This window comes from Bombina bombina, chromosome 10 (genome assembly GCF_027579735.1).
Source record: "Bombina bombina isolate aBomBom1 chromosome 10, aBomBom1.pri, whole genome shotgun sequence".
Taxonomy (NCBI): Eukaryota; Metazoa; Chordata; class Amphibia; order Anura; family Bombinatoridae; genus Bombina; species Bombina bombina.
The window spans coordinates 38,039,636-38,066,689 of record NC_069508.1 but is presented as its reverse complement, the minus strand read 5'-3'; the positions used below and the strand labels follow the sequence as shown (position 1 = coordinate 38,066,689).

Below are 27,054 nucleotides of genomic sequence, written 5' to 3'. Positions count from 1 at the left end.
TGTGGTAGCTACATCCAACACGGAGGCGCAGGAGGCTGCTGTCAGCGGAGACTGCAGCTGGGGGCATTAGGCATCTGCCTTCATATGAAGCCAGATTGCAGATCACTACAGCTGTTGGTGCCAGTGGGAGGGAGACGGGTGGGAAGGGTTCCCTACACTAGGGAAAAGTATTAGGCAGGGGGAGAGAATGGGACCCTACACTACATTAAAATAATAAATACATTTTTTTATTGGCAGACTGGCTGTCCGCAACAAATATGGCAGGGAGCAGTGGGAGGGTTAGAGAACTGATGGGATCAGGGAGGTGGGAGGGTGAGGATGGATCTACACTACAGAAAAATAAATATAAACACATTTTTTTTAAAAATGAAAGCCCTAAAATGCATACTGTCAGACAGTCTGCCAGTACTTAAAGGGACAGTTTACTCAAACATTTTCTCCCCTTTAATTTGTTCCCAATGATCCACTTTACCTGCTGGAGTGTATTAAATTGTTTACAAGTAGCTCCTTTACCCTTATATTGGCATTTGAAATAGCTGATTTAGCATGTGGTATCCCCACCTATTCTGAAAGTTTGTGGCCGCAGGTCCCAGCTATAGATAAGCTTTGTAAACACAGCCAGCAGAAGAAATTATACTCCCAGTGGGATATAGCAGAGATAAGGTAATAAAATGTTGATTTTCCATTGTTCTCTCCAAGTACTGGTGATTGTTTTATGGACAGATATAAGATAAAGAAGCAGGTATATGTATACAATGTGATACAGTAATGAGATCTGATTATACCTACAAGCTCAACCCATTTTATTAGGTTGTGGCTTTAATATACACCAAAAAACATAAAAAGCTATGTTTCATACATTTTTTTCTCTGCAGTTGGTAAAAAAAAGCAATTGTAAACACATTAAGTGAAAAACTTTTTCAGTATACTGTCCCTTTAAGATGCTGGTGACCAGTGGGGGAGGGATCGGTTAGAGATCAGGGAGTGGGAAGTGTCAAGTGGGAGAGTAATCCTTACACTAGAGCAACTATTAACCTCATCTGATTAACTTCTTCCCTACCAGGAATTTCAGAAGTACGGTACACAGCTGCAATTAGCGTCTAATTGCCAAAAAACAATGGCAAAGCCATGTACGTCTGCTATTTCTGAGCAAAGGGGATCCCAGAGGAGCTTTTACAACCATTTGTGTTATGACTGGAGTAGTTGTATGTAAATAATTTCATACAAATGCTCAAATGGTGAAATAAGATAAACCAACATGGGCCTAGATCAATACCTTGGGTTGTCTACTTAAAATATATATATATAGTTTTCAGAGGTAAATAAAAAAATAAAAAACGCTCTATTTCTGTTTAAACAGAGTGATTGCAAAAATGCTAAACATTCCATGAAATTCCAGGTAGCAAAGGGGTTAATATATACATATAATGGTTAATTGGGAAAACATTAAAGGGGAGAAAATTAGAGTATACTGTCCCTTTTAAGTGGTTAAAAGTGTAATCTACCATATCCTGGCACTGAATGGGGTTAGAGAATAAGCTTAAGACAAATTTCAAGGAATACTTGCTATGCATGATGAAAATAGTTACATGGGTGGGGGTACGATTTGAAATAACTAAGAGGGCGATAGCTTAGGGCACAGTGGGCGTGGCTAGCATAATAACAGACAGGTTTAGACACAGCACCAGTATTTGGAAAGTGATGCATTTTTATTTAGATGGAAGTAACATTTTACAGTGTTTGGGCATTTATTTGCTAAAATAAAAACATGGCACAAGCTTTTCTCTTAAAGGGACAGTCTACACCAGAATTGTTATTGTTTTAAAAGATAAATAATCCCTTTATTACCTATTCCCCAGTTTTGCATAACCAACACGCTTATATTAATACACTTTTTACCTCTGTGATTACCTTGTATCTAAGCCTCTGCAAACTGCCCTTTTATTTCCGTTCTTTTGACAGACTTGCACTTTAGCCAATGAGTGCTGACTCCTAGGTAACTCCATGTGTGTGACACACATGAATTAACACCCTCTAGTGGGGAAAACTGTCAAATGCATTTAGATAAGAGGTGGCCTTCAAGGTCTAAGACATTTGTATATGAACCTCCTAAATTTAACTTTCATCTAAGAATACCATGAGAACAAATCAAAATTGGTGATAAAAGTAAATAGGAAAGTTGTTTAAAATTACTTGCCCTATCTGTATCATGAAAATTTATTTTGGACTTGACTTATTAAAGAGACAGTAAAGACAAAATTAAACGTTCACAGATTTGATAGATGATGCAATGTTAAACAACTTTCCAAATTACTTCTATTATAAAATTTGCTTTGTTCTCTTAGTATCCGTTGTTGAAGAGTAACTATGTTATTAGTTGTGCTTTGTTCCTTTAGTATCATTTGTTGAAGGGTAAACATGTTTTAAACAAACTTAAAATGGTCAAGCAGTTTAAAATATGACTGTATGATTGCACAAAAGGCACATATGTCTAGAAATGATAAAAGCTATATTATAAATAATATAAATAATAGGTGGCGCAAATAAATCGCTGTTCCTAAACTTGTCTTTAATATCGAAAAATTATGTATGTGTAATCCAAGGCAATGTTTAATTATTATTATTATTATTATTATTTTGACTTTTTGGGGGAAAAACATTTTTATAGTGTGCTAGATTCCTACCCTGATTATAGACAGCTATACACACTTTATTATTTATTTAATAAAAGCTACATTGACAGCTTGGTAAATGGAGCCCTTAGTCTCTCTAAACTAAAGTAATGGGTGTCACCATATTGTAAACTAGGTTTCCTTCGGTTTAGGAGATTGGCTTCTGCTGCAGTCTCTTGTTTACATAGCATTTCTAAAGCCAATTCTGCAGTATTAAAATGTCAGTATAGGTAACGTTTTCAACAGGCAAAAACAGCAATTTCAACAGCAAAAGAAAGATAAAGGAGCAATGTATAAAAAGAAAAATATATAGCCACTCAAATAACTAGAATCGTTAGTGGGAATGCAAAGGGGATAAAAGTATATACTACAATGTCCCTTTAAATAAGTTCTTATGAAATAGGTGACTTGAAGAAAGAACCTCAATTCTGTTACACTGTAAATACAAGTTATGCATATGTACGAAGCCTGTTAAGTTTGTTATAAAAAAAAAAGTAGCCAGAAATTTTGAAAAATTATGCATCTCAAAATCACCAATCAGACACACCTTATCCATTATATACAATATGCTACAGCAGGTTCCTATAGGCACAGAACATCAATATATGAAAAGGTGGGGAAAAGAACTTAAAATCATCATTTCCCCTTGGGATTTGTGTAAAATATTTAAAAGAACAATGAAAGCTTCTACATCAGCAGGGATCTTGGAAATTAATTTTAAGATACTACATCACTGGTATTACACCCCCACACGTTTAAAGACCCTATATCCACAAAGATCTGAGCTGTGCTGGTGCTGCAAAAAAGAAGTAGGGAATATGGGACAAATCTGGTGGAGTTGTGATAAAATCATCCCCTTTTGGGAAGATGTAGTAATCCAGAGAAGTTATTGGTAATAAATATACCATTAGACCTGTTATTATGTCTCTTAAATAAACCTCCCAAAAAATTACCTGCACCGTATTTAGCCTTACTCCAAATCACATCTAACTGTGCTAAAGTATTAATTGCACAATATTGGAAGCAAGATCGAATCCCCACTATAGCCCTATGGGTAGATTCTATACATAGGACCTTGCAACTGGAAGAATACCATTATATGAAAACAATGCAACAAGATTTTTTTTCACGAGTTGCATTTTATTTGGGAAGAGTACATACACAACAAATATATTACATGATGTATGACATAAGATATAAATCTTCATTAGATATGAGATTATCTCGGATGAAAGTGTGGATGAGATAATTAATTTGGGTTCTACACTAAAGCGGACAATCATCAACCTTCCTTTTCTATATTTCTTTTCTTTTTAATGGCACGATGAGTCCACGGATCATCTTAATTACTATTGGGGAATACCACTCCTGCCCTGCAGGAGGCGGCAAAGAGCACCATAGCAAAGCTGTTAAATATCACCTCCCTTCCCTCCCAACCCAGTCATTCTCTTTGCCTACGTTAAGTGCAAGGAGGTGGTAAATTAGGTGTTAGAAAATATTCTTCAATCAAGAGTTTATTATTTTTAAAGTAGTGCAAGATTGTGCTGCTTTGTCCTAGGGTGTAGTCGTAGTCCATATCAGTCTCTTCAGTAGAGCAGTGGTGGCTTTAGAGCAATGGTAACGTGTGGGACATAATTCTCACTGCGCCTCCCATATTCTGATGCTGCCCTTACCCTGAAAACCTGAGGGATATTACTCAGGACTTTCATTTATTTACAGGTCACTGTGAGGGAGAGGACCCTCAAACCTGGCAACTGCCTTGCTGTCAGGCAGAAGATGAGGTAAGTGCTGACTTTGTTTCTGGGGGTAGAAAGAAAACTCAGAAAACGTTTGGGCATTTTATTTTTTATACAGACCTCATTGAAATTGGGCTCCTTATTAAAGGGTTACAGAGAGAGATTCTCCTAGTGTATTAGGGGACACTATGGCAGCTTGGACGCAGGCACTGGGGCTGAATGTGACATGTGACTCTCATCTCCCTGTGGTTTCATAACTAATAATAGCCGACCGGTAGATTACATATTGACACGACTACAATGAGCTGTACTACAGAGAGCGAGCTCAGTGTGAGGGTGTTTCACTCTTAAATTATAGCAAACGGACTAAGCAGTTGCCTAAACTGAAGCTGATCAGTCTGTTATTTTGCTCCCGGTGGTTTAACGTAGTAAGATAATAATGGCAACCGGGAGATGGCTATTGAAACGCCCACGATGGGTGGAGCTTCTGTTGCGCCAATTTACTTGCGCACCGCTTTCCTAGCACTTCCGGTTATCGGAAGGAACGGAGAATATTAAGTCAGTGTTTGCGCTTAGGAGACAGCGCTACAGCCGAATTAAGAATTTGAGGAGAAGGGCTGACAGGCACCTCAGCTGGATTAAGCTGAGGTGTAGAGGGGGTTTGCAGTACTCATGTACCTCATGTACCTATTCAGCCATTTCTGCCCACGTAAATAAAAAGTTCAAGCCATTTGGATTGAACTTGAATCTGATTGGCCAATCAGAATTTTCCTACCTTAATTCCGATTGGCTGATAGAATCCTATCAGCCAATCGGAATTCGAGGGACGCCATCTTGGATGACGTCCCTTAAAGGAACCTTCATTCTGTTTTAGGACGTCGGAAGAAGAGGATGGATCCGCGCCGGAGGTCTTGAAGATGGAGCCACTCGTCATCGGATGGAAGAAGACAGAAGATGCCGCTTGGATGAAGATGTCTACCGGTCCGGATCTCCTCTTTTGCCCGGATAGGATGAAGACTTCTGCCCGATGATGGACTTCTTCAGCCGCAGCTTGGATCAAGACTTCAGCCGGAGGATGGACGTCTTCAGCCCCCGCTTGGGCTTGGATCAAGACTTCAGCCGGAGGATGGACGTCTTCATCCCCCGCTTGGGCTTGGATCAAGACTTCAGCCGGAGGATGGACGTCTTCAGCCCCCGCTTGGGCTTGGATCAAGACATCGGAGCCTGGACCGATCGATGATACCCGGCGTGGTGAAGATAAGGTAGGAAGATCTTCAGGGGCTTAGTGTTAGGTTTATTTAAGGGGGGTTTGGGTTAGATTAGGGGTATGTGGGTGGTGGGTTTTAATGTTGGGGGGGGTATTGTGTTTATTTTTACAGGCAAAAGAGCTGTTTTCTTTGGGGCATGCCCCGCAAAAGGCCCTTTTAAGGGCTGGTAAGGTAAAAGAGCTTTTCTATTTTAATTTTAGAATAGGGTAGGGCATTTTTTTATTTTGGGGGGCTTTGTTATTTTATAAGGGGGCTTAGAGTAGGTGTAATTAGCTTAAAATTGTTGTAATATTTTTCTAATGTTTGTAAATATTTTTTTATTTTTTGTAACTTAGTTAGTTTATTTAATTGTATTTATTTGTAGGTATTGTATTTAATTAATTTATTGATAGTGTAGTGTTAGGTTTAATTGTAGATGATTGTAGGTATTTTATTTAATTAATTTATTGATAGTGTAGTGTTAGGTTTAATTGTAACTTAGGTTAGGATTTATTTTACAGGTAATTTTTTTATTATTTTAACTAGGTAACTATTAAATAGTTATTAACTATTTAATAGCTATTGTACCTGGTTAAAATAAATACAAAGTTGCCTGTAAAATAAATATTAATCCTAAAATAGCTACAATATAATTATAATTTATATTGTAGCTATATTAGGATTTATTTTACAGGTAAGTATTTAGCTTTAAATAGGAATAATTTATTTAATAAGAGTTAATTTATTTAGTTAGATTTAAATTATATTTAACTTAGGGGGGTGTTAGGGTTAGACTTAGCTTTAGGGGTTAATACATTTATTATAGTAGCGGCGAGGTCCGGTCGGCAGATTAGGGGTTAATTATTGTAGGTAGCTGGCGGCGACGTTGTGGGGGGCAGATTAGGGGTTAATAAATATGATATAGGGGTCAGCGGTGTTAGGGGCAGCAGATTAGGGGTACATAGGTATAATGTAGGTTGCGGCGGTGTACGGAGCGGCAGATAAAAGGTGTTACAAAAAATATGCAGGTGTCAGCGATAGCGGGGGCGGCAGATTAGGGTTTAATAGGTGTAAAGTTAGGGGTGTTTAGACTCGGGGTACATGTTAGGGTGTTAGGTGCAGACTTAGGAAGTGTTTCCCCATAGGAAACAATGGGGCCGCGTTAGGAGCTGAACGCTGCTTTTTTGCAGGTGTTAGGTTTTTTTTCCAGCTCAAACTGCCCCATTGTTTCCTATGGGGGAATCGTGCACAAGCACGTTTTTGAAGCTGGCCGCGTCCGTAAGCACCGCTGGTATTTAGAGTTGCAGTGGCGGTAAATTATGCTCTACGCTCCCTTTTTGGAGCCTAACGTAGCCCTTCTGTGAACTCTAAATACCAGCGGTATTTAAAAGGTGCGGGGGGGGGAAATCACGCGTAGCTAACGCACCCCTTCTAACGCAAAACTCCAAATCTAGGCGTAAGACTTTTATTTGATTAATCATCCATATGTGAGTCAGATTGGTCCAAGAGACCCACAAAGTGTCTCCTTATGTTTTTGAAACAAATGTGGAACCACCAATCCCTTTTTCTGTTCCTTATGTTGTGAGAACTTTACTATAGGGATAAAAAAAATTCTCCTCAAGTGTCCATAAAATTTTATAGCCCACACATGCAGTGCCCTGCGCTTCCTCGCAAACTCCATCTGGAGTTACTTCGCAAGACATCGCTTCTCTAATGTCATTGGCGATATCTGTTGCATTGTCTGCTTTTCCCATGCTGCAGGAAAAACGCTTGATGAAATGTATTTAATCAGATACAGTAGTAACTATTCCAAATGTTTCTTCCCTGAAGCATGAAAGAGGAAGATACTTCGGTAGTATATAAGGGGAAAATCTCAGACTCTGTCTGGGTAATACCTTTGTCTGATACTGAAGTTGTTTCTTGATCACCTCTGTTTGCTACCTAAGGAGGTTCTAACTATCCTGAACGACTCCAACATGACTGGCGTAGTCAACCCTAATCAGTACAGTAAAACTAAACAAGTATTTTGATGTTCCCTCCATGGTGAACGTATTTTTGGTACCAGAAAGTGCTACAGAGAGACCATCTCCTAACCTTTAATGGATGCTTCCTATGTCAGACTCTATTGAGGAGTCTTGGCGGATGGTTCCTAGGAGGTAAAAGAATGTATGTACACCAGGGTTTACAATGACTACCTGCAGTGTTAACATCACTAGTGTGACAGCATAATGTATTAATGTGTTGCCTAATTCTATCGGACAGACACTCCCCTCGAAAAAATCCAGGACTGGATAAGGGCCTTGAAGTTATCCAACTTCTCTTCTACAGATGCTCGCCTTCAGGGGGAGTTAAGATTTCAGGCTTCCTATAATGGCCCGCAGAGCGTTATGGTTAAGATCCTGGTCTGCGGATGTCTCTTCTAAGATTCCTTACAAGGGAAAGATCTTGTTTGGACCTGGTTTGACGGAGATAACTCTGATATTATGGGAGGTAAGGGATATTCCCTCCCTCAGGATAAGAGAAATAAATCAGACATCAGAGTAATTTTATTTCCTTTTGAATTTTCAAGGAAAATCCTTCCACTTCCTCTTCCAAGCGGGAACAGACCAAGCCTTCCTGGAGACCCAATCAGTCTTGGAATAGGGAAATGCAATTCAAAAGGCCTGCTGTTGAATCAAAGGCAGCAAGAAGAGCCTGCCTCCAATCTGGGACCTGATCTTGTGGGGGGCAGGCTTTCCTTCTTCGTTCAAACTTGGTTTTGAGATACAAACTAGAGTTTAAGATTTTTCCTCCCAGGGGCAGGTTCTGCCTTCAAGATCTTCTGCAGACCAGACAGAAAGAGAGGCGTTCTTACACTTATATGGAACTTCTCCGACCTGGGAGTGATAGTTTCTGTTCCAAAGCAGGAACGAGGTCTGGGTTTCTATTCTGTTCTGTTTGTGGTTCCCAAGAGAGAACTGTCAGACTAATATTATTCATGAGTCTAATCAAGATGGAAACTATTCCTTTCATTCTTCCTTGGGCCCAAGAGGGTAATTCTTGACAACAGGACGCGTACCTACATATTCCTATTCACAAGGATCATCACAAGTTTAAAAGGTTTGCCATTTCTAGTCAAACACTTCCAATTTGTGGCTTTTCCTTTCGGTCTTGCTACAGCTCCCAGAATTTTCTCAAAGGTTCTGTGATCGCTGTTGGCGGTGCTTCGGTTACAGGGCATTGCAGTGGCACCCTATCTGGACGACATCCTGGTCCAGCCGCCATCCTTTCAACAAGCAAGATTCCTCACTGCAATGTTGTCTTCCTTCCTGCGATCTCACGGTTGGAAGGTAAATTTGGAAAAGAGCTGCTTAGTTCCAAACACAAGGGTATCTTTCTTAGGAACATTAGATTCCCTATCAATGTAGTTTTTTCTGACAGAAGTCAGGAAATCAGAAGTTCTATAGTCCACTTCTTGGCCATCAGTGACTCAGTGCATGGAGGTATCAGGCTGATGGTGGCGGCAATGGACATCAACCTGTTTGTTTCTGTTTCACCTCAGACCTCTGCAGTAAAGCATACTCAAACAATGGAATAGAGATTATGTAGACTTGTCTCCTCAAATAATACTGGAGCAGGAAACAAGGGATTCTCTTCAATGGTGGTTGTCTCTGGATCATCTCTCCCAGGGAACCTGCTTTCGCAGTCCATCTTGGGTGATTGTGACAACAGACGCCAGCCTTCTAAGATGGGGAGCAGTCTGGGGCTCCCTAAAGGCTAAGGGAGTTTGGACTCAGTCAGAGTCTGTTCTTCCTATAAACATTCTGGATCTGAGAGCAATCTTCAATGCTATTCTGGCCTGGCCCCAGGTAGCTTCGGTCCAGTTTATCAGGTTCCAGTCGGACAACATAACTTCAGTGGCTTGCATCAATCATCAGGGAGGAACGAGGATTTCCTTAGCGATTACAGAGGTAACCAAAATAATGCAGTGGGCGGATGCCCATTCTTGCTGTCTGTCGGCGATCCACATCCCAGTGATGGACAACTGGGAGGCGGACTTCCTGAGCAGGCAGACCTTTCATCCGGGGGAGTGGGAACTCCATCCGGAAGTGTTCTCCAGCCTGATTCTCAAGTGGGGTCAGCCGGAGTTAGACCTCATGGCATCTCAACAGAATGCCAAGCTCCCGAGGTACGGGTGGAGGTCCAGGGACCCCCAGGTGGAACTGATAGATGCCCTGGCAGTTCCTTGGACCTTCAGGCTAGCATACATATTTCCTCCGTTTGCTCTTCTTCCTCGGGTCATTGCTCGAGTCAAGCAGGAGAGGGCCTCAGTGATCCTCATTGCACAGGCTTGGCCTCGCAGGATTTGGTATGCAGATCTGGTGGACATGTCGTCTCTGCCACCTTAGAAACTTCCGTTGAGGAAGGACCTTCTAATTCAAGGACCCTTCCTTCACCCAAATCTAGTTTCTCTGAAGCTGACTGCTTGGAGATTGAACATTTAATTTTATCCAAGCGGGGCTTTTCTGACTCAGTCATAGAGACCATGATTCAGGTTTGTAAACCTGTAGCTAGAAAGATTTACCATAAGATATGGCGTAAATATCTCTATTGGTGTGAATCCAAGGGCTACTCCTGGAGTAGAGTCAGGATTCCTAGAATTTTGTCTTTTCTCCAAGAGGGTTTGGAGAAAGGATTATCGACTAGTTCATATTTTTTTTATAGTCATATTTTTGCCTTATCTATTTTATTACACAAGCGTCTGGCAGATGTTCCAGATATGCAATCCTTTTGTCAGGCCTTGGTCAGGATCAAGCCTGTGTTCAAGTCAGTTACTCCTCCATGGAGTCTTAATTTGGTTCTAAGAGTTCTTCAAGGGGCTCCGTTTGAGCCTATGCATTTCTTAGATATTAAGTTATCTTGGAAAGTTTTATTTCTTGTTACTATTTCTTCTGCTCGCAGAGTATCAGAGCTCTCGACATTGCTGTACGAATCCCTTTGCCTTATATTTAATTCAGATAAGGTAGTTTAACGTACTAAATTAGGATTCTTCCTAAAGTTGTTTCTGATCGGAACATTAATCAGGAGATTGTTGTTCCTTCCTTGTGTCCTAATCCTACTTCTCAGAAGGAACGGCTTCTGCACAATTTGGACGGGGTCCGTGCCTTAAAATTTTACCTGTAGGCAACTAAGGATTTTCGTCAGTCTTCTGCTTTGTTTGTGGTTTTCTCGGGAAAATGTTAGGGACAGAAAGCTACGGCTACTTCTCTTTCTTTTTGGCTGAAGAGTATCATACGTTTTGCATATGAGACTGCTGGACAGCAGCCTCCAGAGAGAGTTACGGCTCATTCCACGAGGGCTGTTGCTTCCTCATGGGCATTCAAAAATGAAGCTTCTGTGGAAAAGATGTGCAAGGCTGCAACTTGGTCCTCTCTTCACACTTTTTCAATATTCTACAAATTTGACACTTTTGCCTCGGCTGAGGCTGCTTTTGGGAGAAAGGTTCTTCAAGCAGTGGTGCCTTCAGTTTAGGTTTCCCGTCTTGTCCCTCTCGTATCATCTGTGTACTCTAGCTTGGGTATTGATTCCCAATAGTAATTAAGATGATCCGTGGACTCGTCGTGTCATTAAAAAGAAAAGAAAATTTATGCTTACCTGATAAATTTATTTCTTTTTTGACACGATGAGTCCACGGCCCGCCCTGTTTTTGAAGACAGTTTTTTTATAAACTTCAGACACCTTTGCACCTTGTTACTTCCTTTCTCTCCTATACTTCGGTCGAATGACTGGGTTGGGACGGAAGGGAGGTGATATTTAACAGCTTTGCTGTTGTGCTCTTTGCCGCCTCCTGCAGGGCAGGAGTGGTATTCCACAATAGTAATTAAGATGATCCGTTTACTCATCGTGTCAAGAAAGAAATACATTTATCAGGTAAGCATACATTTTCTTTTCTTTCTTCTATTTTTTCTAAATTAAAATAAAGAAAAAAAAACCAAAAAAGAGATTAATGTAATCAATAATGGACTTCTTAACATTACTTTGTATAATCTGCACTACCAAACATATGTATAACATAATGTAACTTGTCCATACAATGTAAATGTATAAATGATATGCATTACCTCAATAAAAAAAGTTATACAAAAAAAGTAGCCAGATTGCTGTTATAAGTATTGCAAGTTAACTATTACCAATTATCAGGAGATTCATTTCTGTACAGGCCTATCTGGTCTATTGGAGCAAAATACCTACAGCTCTGGTGATATACAGGGACAAGCCCCAAAAGGAGACCGTTATATATAGATTAGGGCCAGTATGTTTGTTGTATGTGACAGAGCCTTTACTGGGTTGGGTGTAGATGTGATATTTGTTTGCTGCTTGTTTGTATTGTTTGTGCTGCCCGAGGGCCCCCAGTCTGCTCGGGGAGGGAGTGCCTCACCACAGTCTCAATATTCCTCCCCTCCAGACATATTCTGCAGCTCAGCCGGTTGTCATGAGCTGTACAACAATCATTACCTGAGGTTGTGTCTGACTCACAAGGAACTTCCTGACACTGCACCTTTATATACACTTTTATCTATGGGTTACCAGCAAATAATCCAAATGTTTAAAGCTTCACCCCAATTGCAGGGCCACACAAGCTTATGCCACATATCTCTGCCTATCAAATGTTACAACTTGAAAACGCACTCATATCCTTTCCTGTTCTGTTTGGTATCAGTTTGTTTCCATACAACAGGAAGTAGCTAAATGTTTTATTTGTAACCAAAGGATTTGTATACAAAATATGTTTAGATTAAATCAGCAATTTTATTTAATAACACTAATAGTACACTAAATATGATCCCTTGTAATTCTCTCATTAGTTGGACCCCTGTGTCACTCTCCCTGTACACCTGCACCGCTGTCACTTTGCTTATACAATTGCTCCTATTTCCCTGTCACTCCTCCTGTCCCTCTGCTTATACAGTTGCCCCACTTCCCCTGTCACTCTGCTTATACAGTTGCCCCACTTTCCCTGTCACTCTGCTTATACAGTTGCCCCTCTTCCTCTGTCTCTCCCCTTATACAGTTGCCCCTCTTCCCCTGTCACTCTTGCTTATACAGTTGCCCCTCTTCCCCTGTCACTCCCCTTATACAGTTGCCCCACTTCCCCTGTCACTCCCCTTATACAGTTGCCCCTCTTCCCCTGTCACTCCCCTTGTCACTCTGCATATACAGTTGCCTCTCGGCCTCTTCCTCTGTCACTCCCCTTATACAGTTGCCCCACTTCCCCTGTCACTCCCCTTATACAGTTGCCCCTCTTCCCCTGTCACTCCCCTTGTCACTCTGCATATACAATTGCCCCTCGGCCTCTTCCTCTGTCACTCCCCTTATACAGTTGCTCCTCTTCCTCTGTCCCTCCCCTTATAACTCTGCCTATTCACTTGCCCTCCTTATTTTCTCTGCCTGCCATTCTCAGACATCAGCCTGTGAGCTGTTTGGGGCAGGAACTGCAGTCACAGAAGGGTTGGGCTGTTAATCACAGTATGAGTCAGAACATTAGATCTGTCTGTAATGAGTCAGGTTACATAGAGCTCATAAAACACACACCTGGGGGGCCCTCATTCAGAGTTAACAAGGGCAAGACATCAGATCAGTAGCCCAAACCCCCAAAGTATTAGAGAGGGGGCCTTTCTTCTTCATTATGCCGTGTACGTGGGGATGCCAAGCAGTGCACCTGCCTCTCCTGCTCCTACTATCAGTGATCGCTGGGACCTCAGGCAGAGAAGGTGAGATATATGTGACTATAGACAAAACAGTCTTCCTCAGCACCAAAGCCTAATGCAAAGTCAGCAAATATGGCATCAAAGTTTATTTATGAGAATTTGCAATGTGTCAAAAAGCAATGCAGTGACTTAGATTAAGCTGCTAAAGCAAAGAGGATCCCTGAGACAGGAAGTTTTTTTACATTTCTGTAATTTATTTCTGTAATTTTTGTGGGGGAAATATATAACAGTTTCCAATAATACCCTTATTGTATTTTAAATTTAGGAACAAGAATATTATAGAAAGAAGAGAATGCATCTCATACTCAGATCTCATAAAATATAACCAGAAAGAATACAACGTTTTTTTGTTCTGCATTTTATTTTTACCTGCTAGATGTTGTACAATATGAGTGTAATTATATATTAATGGTGTTAATGTATAAGTGTAATGCTGTGTGTGACGTTTGTACAGTTTTGTCGTCATCGCTATTTTAGATTTCTTTACAAAATGTAGAAAATTGAAGATGCAATATAGCCAAATAATGCTTCTTAGTTTATAGAAATAACTATATTACAGAAATAAACACTTATATCTGCTATAAAGTAAAAATATAAGTTTTAACTGACATTTGGCAATTAAAAATATGTAAAAATTAAAAAAAAAACTAAAAATTGTCTTTACATGATTTATAAACACACCAACCAATAGCTATAAATGTGATACCATTACATCTTAATCTTAATACTTATTGCAGCACAAAGCCCTACATATTCATAAAAACCTTACACTTTGTTAATAATCAAGTCTGTTTAAAAAAAAAAACCAACTGTTATTTGACTGGCAAATTAAAAAATTCCATTAAGGGCCCAGAGTGAACAACTGACGCATTTCGCAAGAGCTGACTCCGAGACTTTTCTTTTTCCCTTCTTGTTTACTTTTAAAAGCAACTTGTAATTTAAGGTTATGTTTTAACTTGACACCACCTATAAGTATTTTTTTCTGCAGAATAAACCAAAAGGCAGATATTTACTGGCTTGGTTTGTATCTATTTAACAATTTTGCCTTGTTGTGGTTCTCAGTGTGGAGGGGCCCCACTTCCCAAAAAGATAATATTCTGCTTCCTGAATAACAACTAGATTATTGCCTTTTTAACTACTAGATGCTGATTTGAATATTTTGCATTATCAGAATAGAGATGTACGGCGGTTTTCTTTCTGTCGTGATCACCAGTTAAATATATTTTTTTTTTGGGTGTAAACAATTATTAAAGAGACAGTATAATTAATCTTTCATGATTCAGATTGAGCAAACAACTGTATAATTTATCTCTGCTATGTAATTTGCTTCATTCTTTCGTTATCCTATATTTAAAAGCAAACCTAGGTAGGCGTGGAAGCAGCAATGCACTACTGGGAGCTAGCTGCTGATTGCACGTATATGTCTCTTGTCACTGGCTCAACCAAAGTGCTTAGCTAGCTCATGTTCGTGTATTGCTGCTCCTTCAACAAAGGATACCAAAGAATGAAGCAGATTTTATAATAGAAGTAAATTAGAAAGTTGTTTAAAATGTGTGTACATGTCCCTTTAAGTATAAACTGTTTAAATTTAAGGTGAAAAAAACAACAACCAGGAAGTGCAGGACAACTCTCACAGAATAAAAATGGTTTATTCAGCACAGCATTGTCATTTATTTTTTTTTAATTTTTTTTCTAACAGAGCTCTTTAATTTATTGTTGAACATTCTCATTTATACAGAACAGAGACAATTTGCGAGAATCATATCCCTTTAATAGAGTATTGCATTATTTATTTACTTACACTGTTGAATATTAGCTTCAAAATAATTTCTCTATGTTGCATCAGCTGTCCATAGAATGAACAATTTAAAAAAAGCTTTCCAATTTACTTGTGTTATCAAATTCACTTAATTCTCATGGTATTCTTTGTTGAGGAGAACATATCTGGAGAACAATATAATAGCAATTTTGCAAGAATGGCTTTAACAATGTTAAACATTGTATAAACACTGCTGCCATCTAGTGTTCAAAATCATTATTGCAAAACTGCTACCATATAGTGCTTCAGACACGCAATACCTGCCTCGGTATTCACTTCAACAAACAATACCATGAGAACAAATTAAATTTAATATAAGAAGTAATGTAAACCTTTTTTTTTTAACTGAATTTTCTTATTCCTGAAGGAGCTGTGCACAAATAAACACTTCCACAGTTAAGATATAAACAAAATGTAATCAGCTTTAACTTAATTGTTTTAAACATAATATTTCAACCTGTTTAAATATTTTTTAGCTGGATGTCCTTTTAATTACTTATCCTCAGTTTGTGGTCTCATTGGCTTTGTGGAGAATTATACATTACAGATAAAATTTAAATTGTCAGGCAGATTATTTGACGCTAAATTATTATTGCAGCCCATCAGAGGCTTATTTTGGCCCAGACCAACTAGATATGTGCCTAGGGCAGCAGTATTTTAGGAAAAGGCAGCAAATTTTAAGGTACAGTTTGGTTTCATGACGTCTTTGCAGCTCCCATGTTTTGAAAAGAGATATAAATGGTTTATAACTGGTCTAAAGCAGCGTTTCTCAACCACAGACCTTAAGTACCCCTAACAGGTCAGATTTTCATGATATCTGAACTAGAGCACAGATTAAATAATCTTCTGATGGGTAGAGCAATTTAGTAACCATGGTTACTGATCAGCTGATTATCTCACCTGTGCTCTGGTTGAGATATCATGCAAATCTGGCCTGTTAGGGGTTACTTGAGGACCGTGGTAGATCACAGAAGGTGGTTATCAATTTGATTTGAAATGTACCTATCTCAAATGCATCTTAAATACTTCCATTGTGTTGTAAAGTGATCAGTCCCCATAACACTATTTGAGGTTAAAGGGACATAAAACACAATATTTTTCTTTCATGATTAAGATAGTATGCAATTTTTTGCAAATTTCCTAATTGCTTCTAATATCAAATTTGATTTGTTCTCTTAGTAACCTTTGTTTAAGGTGTAATGCTAGCTGAACACATTGTGTGAGACAATAATAAGAGGCACATATGGGCAGCCACCAATCAGCAAATCAGCATTTTTTTTTAAATAAAGGGGAATATGTTCTATGTATTTATATATGTGTGTGTGTATATATATATATATATATATGTTCGTATTTACCTTTACCTGTATATATTCATATAGATATATTGTTTACAAAGTAATATTCATATCTATCTATCTATCTATCTATCTATCTATCTATCTATCTATCTATCTATCTATATATATATATAACCTTTTCTTTCTTTTTTTAAAATGTAGATGAGTAAAAACAAAAATCACAAGTTTTATCTATGAGGCGTTTTCATATATAACCTTTTCTTCTATGTGAAGAACATTAGAATGTGTAATATTAATAGCTCCTTTCGCACGTCTGGTTTTGCTTGCGTGCTAACTTTTTACTTTCAACTTGTAATACGAGCGCTACCCAAAGCGTACAAAAAGTTAACTTCTAGCGAAGTTAAGGTTCATGCGGGTGCACTAAATAGCGTGACACTTGTAATCTAGCCCTCAGTGTTTGGCTGCAAAGACCTTTTATTTTCTAAAAGCATTTTCCTTTCCATTTTGTAGAGCCTTGCATAAGATCTGGTAAGTGGGTAATGGTTCTAAGCATATTCTTAAGGATATTTCTTATGAAGGGAAAACCTTAATGAACCTAACCTGGAATCGTTAAAGGGATACTCATGATTCAGATAGAGCAGCAATTTTAAGCAACTTATCATTGTTTCTTCATTCTCTTGCTATCTTTATTTGAAAAGCAAGAAAGTAAGTTTAAAAGCCGGCCCATTTTTGGTTCACAACCTGGGTTATGCTTGCTGATTGGACAGCACCAATAAACAAGTCCTGTCCAGGGTCTGAACCAAAAATTGGCTGTCTCCTTAGCTTTAATGCCCTTTTTTCAAATAAAGATAGCAAGAGAGGAGTAAATTAGAAAGTTACTTAAAATGTAATGCTCTATCTGAATCATGAAAGAAAAAAAATGTAGGTTTAGTGTCCCTTTAATCAGGAGATTACAGATTGCGAGAGCATATTTATTTCTTAAGATATAAAAACATATACGCAAAATTGGTTTTCCTTGGGGCAGACGTTCCTACATTAGCAGAAACTATTTAGTGGCAGGAGATATTTTTTAATTAAAATTTTCTGAGGTGGTCCCTCAAGTGAGCTTCAAGGAATCCTAAAGTTTCCAGTCTTGTCTCTTGCTTTAGAAGGTGGGTTAAGGCTATTTTAGTAAACAAGGGTTTCAAGTCTTTCATATTCTTTTAGGACAACTATGTTTCCTTAGCAGTAGATGTATACGTTTAATCAGGCCTCCTCCCCAAGGCGTTATTTCTTTTCTAGGTCCACTAGGAAACTTTACAGTGAAGAGCTTTTTGGGCTGTCCTTTGAGATTTATCATTGTTCTAAGAAATGTATATTTAGTGTTCAAACACTAAGTCATTCTAGCCCCAGAAATGGATCTGAAAGCTGTTTACTTTCATATATTCTTTCACACATATCCCTTCCTCTTGCTTAGGCTTGCTGTTAAATACTTTCATACCCAGTTTGCAGCTCGTTCATCACTTGTAATGGAAGCTCTTTAGAGTATCCCTTGACAATGCTATTTAGCCAAAAGCTCCCTTCTGCCATCAAACTGGGTTTTCTTTTCCAGATTTATTTCAGACACAAATCAGATGAGAGTTTTACTTAGAGTTTAAGAGATTTAAATCACTGTTTAGACAATCAGGGCTCTCTTATTCAGATCAATGGATCTGTGTTTCCAAATATCTGCCCTAAAGGTTCTATGTTTACGTCCTGAGCGGCACTTTTTTGTGGGGGTAATTACCACTAAACACATTAGAATAGCATAATCAGTGAATTCATAATAAAAAGACAACGCAAAAGCACTTTTGAATTTCAAATAAGTAGTAGATTGTTTTCTGATAAATGTCAAAGATTGTGACATTTTCCTTCCTAATGCATCATGTGACAACCATCAGCCAATCACAAAATGCATATATGTATAGCCTGTGAATCTTGCACAGTAGATAATGGAAGTGAATTGGAAAGTTGTTTAAAATTGTGTTCTCTATCTCAATCACTAAAGTTTAATTTTGACTTGACTGTCCCCTTTAATACACAGTAGTGCAGGATCTATAGTCTTAAAATGACATGCTCTAACAAATTAGCGCATGTCATTTTGTGATTATTATGGTCCTTTAGCGATTCCAGATATTGTGGATATCATATAAAGTTATTTTGTAGACAAATAACTTTAGGTATTGTTTGTTTCTAACTTGTCATTGTGTAGTGGATATTTTACTAACATATTTTAATCTGGTTACTCTGAATGTGGATAAAATAATAATGTTTTATGTTCTCAATACAAAATGGGATAGGCGCATTTCCTTATTAATAAAAAAAAAAGAGCCCTCAAGAGAAAAACTCTTTTTCGTATTCATCATATATTCAAGTATTATTCATCTCTATATCTGCATGTTTGAGGATTAAAAATATAAATAAATTGTGAAAATATAAGTACAATGTTTAATATATAAAATGTAACATTGTGCTTGGTTGAAAATACAGCGGTATAAACACAATATGGCATTTAACAATAACATAAACCACAGCAGTTTGGAGTGTCCCCAAATATTCCTGTTATTTTTCCTTACATTGCCATAGAAGGGAAGAGCGGATGTGTACTTTGTACATATAATGATGTTCACTCTAGGGTGGGAATAGGTTACTTTGTGCGCATATAATGTGAGCATTCAGCAGTCTTTTTCTCATCTAATCACATTGGAATGTTATCATGTTCTAACCTGATGAGAGTGTAGAAGAGAGACATTTAATGAAAAGCTTGTTATATAGAAGATCTGTTAAGCAATAGCTTGCACCTGAATTATATTTTACTTCAATTTGAAGAAAAAAATATTTTAAAACTTAAAGTTATAATACCTATATGTTAATGTTATATGCATAACTGTAAAAAGCTGACAAGAAAATATCACAGGAACATCTCTATGTAAAAAAGGAATATATTTTACCTCAAAATGTCTTTAGCTCACCATAGTAAGTGTTCTGTGAATAGTTATACTTCAACTACTGTCCAGCTGAATGCTAAAAAAAAAAAGCCAATCAGCTTCATTAGTGCTGATGTCACACTTAGCTTTACTGTGATCTTTTTACTGAAATATTGTGAGATTTTATAGTAAACATCCTTAAATTGAGGCGGAAAATTACATGACTGTGCCTGCACATGCCAGATGCACACTCCCTTGCAAGTCCTGAGACTAGCATCCTGATTGGCTGCTTAAAGTTCCTTTACAATGGGGTGTGGCTACTGAGGACATTTTACAAAGAGATGTTCAGGGGATGTTTTCTAGTCAGCTATTTACAGATATGCTTCAGTACTTTCAAATGTTTCAACATTTGGGTATCATGTCCCTTTAAGCACTTATTGTTCCCAGTCACTGTAGCTTGGGAACTTGGTTAAAAAAAAAGAAAAAGAAAAAAACATCAACAAAAAAGCCTTATGGGGTCTGTAGTCCATCCAATATTTCTTCGCAGCGAGACTGGATAACTTCAGGGGAAGCTATAGGCTTAAAGTATGTGAGAATATTTTATTATTTTCCTACTAGTCTTAAAGTGTAGACGGGCCAAAATGTGTCCAAGTCCCTCCCCCCTCCCTCATTTACCAACCTCTACCTCCAAGAACCTTTCCCTACCCTCGGTTCCCCCCTTCCCCCTCCCTGCCGCTCTCAACATTTTTTTTTCTGCAGGGTAGCAGTCACAACAGCTCCCGCCCCCCTCCAGCGATGGGCCGCCAACCCTCCCCTCCCACCCCACCAACTTGTCTATATCGCACTTATCCTTAAAGGCATAGAGCCCTTTCTCTCGCAGTCAGACACGAGCGCAGTCTGTCACTGATCGCCGGACAATGATCCTTACGGCCAGGTGACTCTCTATTGCGCATGACTACATCAGACAAACATACCTGGCCTTTTATAAAATAGGATTGCTTGTATAGAACTATGTTTTTACCTCTTCAAATGGGTTAAAGTCAGATCCAGCACAGCAATGCCACTACACGTAGTTAGGTGAACACATCAGGTGAGACAGTTACAAGAGACATAAGTGCATAGCAACCAATCCCCAGCTAGCTTCCTGTAGCGCATTGCTACTCCTAAGCCTACCAATGTATGCATTTTAACAAAGGATACCAAGAAAATAAAGTAAATTTGATAACAAAAGTAAATTGAAAAGTCTTTTAAAATCTCATGCTCTATCTGAATCATGAAAGTTTAATTTTGACTTTACTGTCCCTTTAAGTGGTTGATATTTGCTGTTCTTGGTTCTGAATCCCCATGTAAAACTGTTGTATGACCTTTCAGGTGACCTTTTTCTTTTTTGGCTTAGTCTTCTAGGCTATTAAAACTCATAAGAAAAGACGTAGATTAGATTTTACTACCAATTGGCTGATCTGTCCTTAAAGGGATAGGAAACCCCCCAAATTTTCTATCATGATTTGAATAGAACATACCATTTTAAACAACTTTCCAATTTACTTCTGCTTCATTCTCTTGTTATCCTTTGCTGTAGGAACAGCATTGCACTACTGGCAGCTAGCTGAACACATCTAGTTAGCCAATCACAAGAAACAAATGTGTGCAGGCACCAATCAGCAGCTAGCTCCCACTAGTGTAGTATATGTGCATATTCTTTTTTAACAAGTGATACTAAGAGAACAAAGCACATTTGAAAATATAAATGAATGTAAAAGTGTCTTAAAATGACCGGCTCTATCTGAATCATGAAAGTTTTTTTTACTTTCCTATCCCTTTAATTGTCCTAGAGAACACTTTAACAACAGACACCACTTTAACAATAAGACTAAAGGGCCTATTTATCAAATGTCTGTCCTACATGATCCGATCAGTGGATCATCTCCGGCAGACTTAGCTGAATGCGGACAGCATACGCTCTCAGCATTCAGCATTGCACAAGCAGTTCTGGTGAACTGCTGGTGCAATGCACCCCCTGCAGATTCGCACAGGGGGGTCAATCAATCCGATCGTATCTGATCAGGTTGATTGCTGTCTGCGGCCTCAGAGCAGGCGGACAGGATATGGAGCAGCGGTCTTTAGACCGCTGATCATTTCTCGTGTTTTCTGGTGAGCCTGAAGGCTGACCGGAAACACGAGGAATCAAGCTCCGTACGTAGCTTAATAAATAGGCCCCTAAGCTTTACTGACTTCTCAATAATAATTATTCAGTATAGAAGAGATAGAAGGGCTTTACAAGGCCAACAGGATTTAAGGTTATTAGGGTTATAAATCTTAGATTGATTTGAGATAGTTGGAGTTATTGCTTCTGGTCACTCACGCGCAGAGGATATCAGAAGCAGACATCCCAAGTCTCCCTGATTGTAATAGCGGCTCCCTGATTGTAATAGCGGCTCCCTGATTGTAATAGCGGCTCCCTGATTGTAATAGCGGCTCCCTGATTGTAATAGCGGCTCCCTGATGCCAGCAAATAGAGTGTAATCTCCCTGAAACTCCAAGTACTATGATACAATGTGGCCCAAATCCGTAAAAGTGTTTCTTTAAGGAATGCCTTTAGTTGCTGGGACGTTATAGAACCCGTAAAGCATGCATCAGTAACCAAAAAGCCCCCACTGATTCTAATAAAATAAAACACAAATACTACCTTATTGACTGCACGTAATTAAACTTTGTATTCTAAAATATTTGAACATTCAACAAGCGTACGATCACTGGAAAATAGGTTTGTTGTATGTGGTTGTGCAATAAATCTACTTTTTAATGTCACTTTAGTGGGAAGCTACTTTAATGATAAGTCTCTATCTTATTTAGGGTTTCAAGGTGTCCAATATATAACTGGGAGGGGGAGGGGTGGCGGCGCAGTAGCGGGAGAAGCCACCTCCCTGAAATGAGTTTTTGCAGGTTGGGATGTCTGCGAAGTTCAGTTCTGCTTTTTTCATTTCTTCTCCATCTCTGTTTCTTTCAGACTCATATGTTCCTTAAATTATTGTTCTTAGATTTATGAAACTACACATATAACTTCTGGTCGCCAAAGATCTTTTATTTACCATTACTTAAAGGGACAGTCTACAATAGCATTTTTATTGTTTTAAAAGATAGATAACCCCTTTATTACCCATTCCCCAGTTATGGACAGCCAGCACGGTTATATTAATACACTTTTTACTTCTGTGATTACCTTGTATCTAAGCCTCTGCAGACTGCCCCCTGATCACATGGCGTTTTATTTATTATCTATTGACTTGCATTTAGTACTGTGTTGTGCTAAATCTTAAATAACTCCTTGGGCGTGAACACAATGTTATCTATATGACACACACAAACTAGCAGTCTCCTGTTGTGAAAAGCAAATAAAAAAGCATGTGATAAGAGGCTGTCTGTAGTGGCTTAGAAACAGGCAGAATTCTAGAGGTATAAATGTTATAAAGTATATTAATATAACAATGTTGGTTGTGCAAAGCTGGGGAATGGGTAATAAAGTCATTATCTATCTTTTTAAACAATAACAATTTTAGTGTAGACCGTCCCTTTAAGGATTTATTTGTTGAGTCAACAATGACTATGTTATAAGACTTGCGTCCTAGTTAAATTAGTTTACAGATTATAAATTCATTAATAAACCTAAATGACAGAAAAACAGTTAAATCGAATAATTCCGCGCATAGATTTTACTACCATTTTCTCTTTGCAAAGTTTCTTATCATGGGCTCAAGCCTAAGACAAAGAAGGTAAACAGCGATATTATGAAATCTATACTAATGCACATACTGATCATATTTGTGTACTATAGAGTTTAAAGTACAAACAGGTTGACTATGCGTTTCACGTTATTACTTCACCAATGGGAACAATGTAGACCATTTCAATCTGTTCTAACCATTTCTAATGAAGTGCAAAGCTTCGGCTGGCACAAAACACGTCAGATTACAATGGGGTCATTAACCACTTTGTGCATATTTTTATTTTTAACATTTTTGCCTTTGAGTTTTTTCACTCCATAATTTTGTATCCCAAATTATACACATTTATTTTTTTGCTAAGGCAATAGAGGCCTCTATTTATGAAATTAATATTTGTATTGTGTATGTTATTATGCATTGCAGTAGCAAACCATAGGAATTTAGAATACAAGCTTTTAAAACTGCAGTTTAAATTTGAATCCTGTGCCATGTAAAATACAAAATGTGTGATTAATAAAAACATATTAGGAGTACTATGCTGTACTGAACTATACCCTATCATTTATGTCTTCTTTACATCTACCAGTCTGTAACTGCAGTGGCCGTTCTCAGCAGTGCGTATTTGATGCGGATTTGCTGGCACAGACAGGCTCCGGCTTTCGTTGTATCAACTGTAATGGAAACACAGAGGGGCCCCATTGTGAAAGCTGTAAGATTGGGTACTACCCATTGCCAGGGGGAGACTGTGCACCCTGCAACTGTCATGCCACAGGTATACACACTGTACACTGAACCCAGACCATACTAAAAATAAACATACGTCAAGCCCATAAACTGGACAAAGATATGATTTACAGTATATGCTAAACTTATTGCAAATAGAAACAGTTATGTACGGTTTAACCCCTTAGTGATCAGAGTTCTATAATATGTTGTCAGTCAATGTCATTTTTTAAAGGGACATAGACTTCAGTAGTATGCTGGGGCTTTACTATCAATAATGGAAAGTGTATTTAAGACTACGTTTGCCTTTGTACGACAATATTAGCACCATATGCTTGTACCTGTGCACTAATTTGAACTTGTATATCCCTTTAAAGTGTCTTGTAATTAGGGATGTGTGTTTCGTATAGTTCCGAATAGAAATTCGTACAAATTTGGAGCTTCGGATCAATTCGAATTTCCGAATTACCGTAGCACTGAAACACGACCGTAGCACAAATTAGTTCGGATTTATTCGTTACATTTGGATGGCCATGGACTAATCACAATTACACTAGTATTGTACTGTATATTAGGTTATATCGCTCTGCTATGGGTTACACCTAATATTACAGTACATAATACTAGTCTAATACACAGCACATCCCACCTAACACATACCGAACTTCAGAATTTACTAATCAAATCCAAACCGAATGCATCCGAATTTATTCGAATACGAATGAATCCGAAACGAATACATTCAAATTTATCCGAATTCGAATCAATCCAAAAACGAAATTCTAAAGCATCCGAATCGATCCGTAACAAACTGAAACAAATTTTTCCGCCTAGCACAAGTCTGCTTGTAATTTGTTAATTTAATTTCCTTTTAAAATTAACAAATATCCAGAGTAATTTGTATCCCCTTTATTCCAATGCAGGTTCTCTAAACAGCCAGTGTGATATTTTCGGGCGCTGCACCTGTAAGGCAGGAGTGACAGGCGAGAAATGTGACCGATGCAAGCCTGGCTTCCACACCCTCACTGAGGCTGGCTGCAGGTAAGTTGCACCATTAACCATAAATTAATTACCTATATGCAGCACTCCTTGATCCCCTAAGAGAGTAAAATGCATTCAGCTCTGGTTTGTAAGTGGGTATGTTCTTATATATTGGGAAACACTCATCTTAGTCGCTTATTTGTCCAGTGATCTATTATGGAGAAGTTTTATTTTTTTCCACTGAGCAACGATAATTATAATAACAAAACAGGCTTCAGTTAAAATAAACCAGCTCAGCTCAGCTATAAAACAGAGAATAAAATATTTTTTGGAGGTGTCACTTGCGCTTGGAGCAGGTATCATGAGCACATTTCCAGGGTTTACTGTCTCACTTGGGTTTGGGCACAAGATAAGTTAAAGGGATAGTCTAGTCAAAATTATTTGGTGTCTAAATGTAGCCAATCAGTAAGCGCTACCCAGGTGCTGAACCAAAAATGTGCCGGCTCCTAAGCTTGCATGCTTGCTTTTTCAAATAAAGATTCCAAGAGAAAGAAGAAAAATTGATAATAGGAGTAAATCAGAAAGTTGCTTAAAATGTCATGCTCTATCTGAATCATGAAAGTTTAATTTTGACTAGACTGTCCCTTTAAGCAAAAACTGTGCTCAGAAGCATTTTTGCAAATGACTCTGTATCCTGTGAATGCTCCAAATCAAATAGCTGGTTTAGGTAATTTGCAGCACTTTGAAAACCTAAATTACAGAGTTTGCTTTCTGGCCTCTCTAGGGAGCGTGGCACAAAGTACAATTTTACATAAAAACAAAATGTGTTTAATGTCCTTAAACAGAGTTAGGTTATATTGTTGTCACCAGCAGGGATGGAGGCTTCAAGTACTGTTCTAATCTATATGATGGGTGTAAGGCTCTGTGTGTTAAACTGGATAACTAGAGGTTAATATTTAATCTGTGAATGTTGTTTTTCAGGAGACAGGGCTGTCATTGTGACCCTGCGGGCACCAGCCGTGGATGTGACACAGGGGAGCAATGTGTGTGCAAAGCCACTGTTACTGGAGAGAGATGTGACAGGTAATATTGTGTCCCTAGAAACCTATGATTGGTTTTGACTGCTGCTGCTGCACAGAGCAATGCAGTAACAGAAATATATTCCCTAAAAAACAGCCATTGCTGCTCCCAAGTAGGAGACTGATAGTGATTGACAGCTACATTTGACTGCCAGTCCTGATTGGCTCATTAACCATGTCTTGCTCGGAAGTGGCAATTCTTGTGGCACCTAGCTGAACTATAGCTACATTTATAACCTCTTTGTGGGCATTAAAGGGACATTATACACTAGATTTTTCTTTGCATAAATGTTTTGTAGATGATCCATTTATATAGCCCATACAGGTTGTTGTTTTTTTTTTTTAAATTATAGTTTTGCTTATTTTTAAGTAACATTGCGCTGATTTTCAGACTCCTAACCAAGCCCCAAAGTTTTATGAGTATACTGAAGTATACCTCCTCCAGCTTGCTCCTGTTTGTGTAAAGAGTCTTTTCATATGCAGAGGAAGGGGGGGAGGGGGAGTGTCTGCTTTCACTGGATGTTCCAATCAACCTAATCAAAAGTGCTAAACTGGGAACTTCTAAGTTTTTAAAAGGTTTTATCCTGGATTTTTAGATCCTCATCTGTGCATATTATTCTTTATAGTAGTGAGTATTACATGCAGTTATATGAACATTGGTGTATACTGTCCCTTTAAACATATAGTTATCTGGGGTCAGTAACACAAAACTTTGCATTAGATTGTCACCCTGATATATCCTGTGTAACTCAGCGGCCTTGTGCTCTCTTCAGATGTAAGCCTGGATACTATAACCTTGATCCGTCTCGAGCAGAAGGTTGCATACAGTGCTTCTGTAATGGATATTCTTCCAGCTGCACCAGTTCCAATAAGTACAGCGTGCACAAGATCACCTCTTCCTTCCAGAAAGGTAAAAGTACACAACATTCTGTGGGAGTTTTTGTCATTATAATGAGTCATCTCTCTGTGTTGTCCCCACTGTGTGTCCTCAGTATCAGGGCCGAACTGGGAATCAAAAGCAGCCCTGGAAAAATTGTAGACCAGCCCTATTTTACGTTGACTCAGTATAATGCATGCACCC

General features: G+C 38.5%; 1 protein-coding gene across 1 annotated transcript in view; it reads left to right on the top strand.

Annotated features, from left to right (window-relative positions):
- Positions 1-13,134: 13,134 nt before the first annotated feature.
- Positions 13,135-27,054, top strand: part of LAMC2 (laminin subunit gamma 2) — a 53,979-nt gene continuing 40,059 nt past the window's right edge. Inside the window, exons 1-5 of the mRNA XM_053693978.1 lie at positions 13,135-13,406; positions 23,777-23,962; positions 24,837-24,954; positions 25,876-25,977; positions 26,747-26,883. Coding sequence (XP_053549953.1) covers positions 13,322-13,406; positions 23,777-23,962; positions 24,837-24,954; positions 25,876-25,977; positions 26,747-26,883 — 628 coding nt within the window. The 5' untranslated portion in view covers positions 13,135-13,321. The remainder of the gene's footprint in view (positions 13,407-23,776; positions 23,963-24,836; positions 24,955-25,875; positions 25,978-26,746; positions 26,884-27,054) is intronic.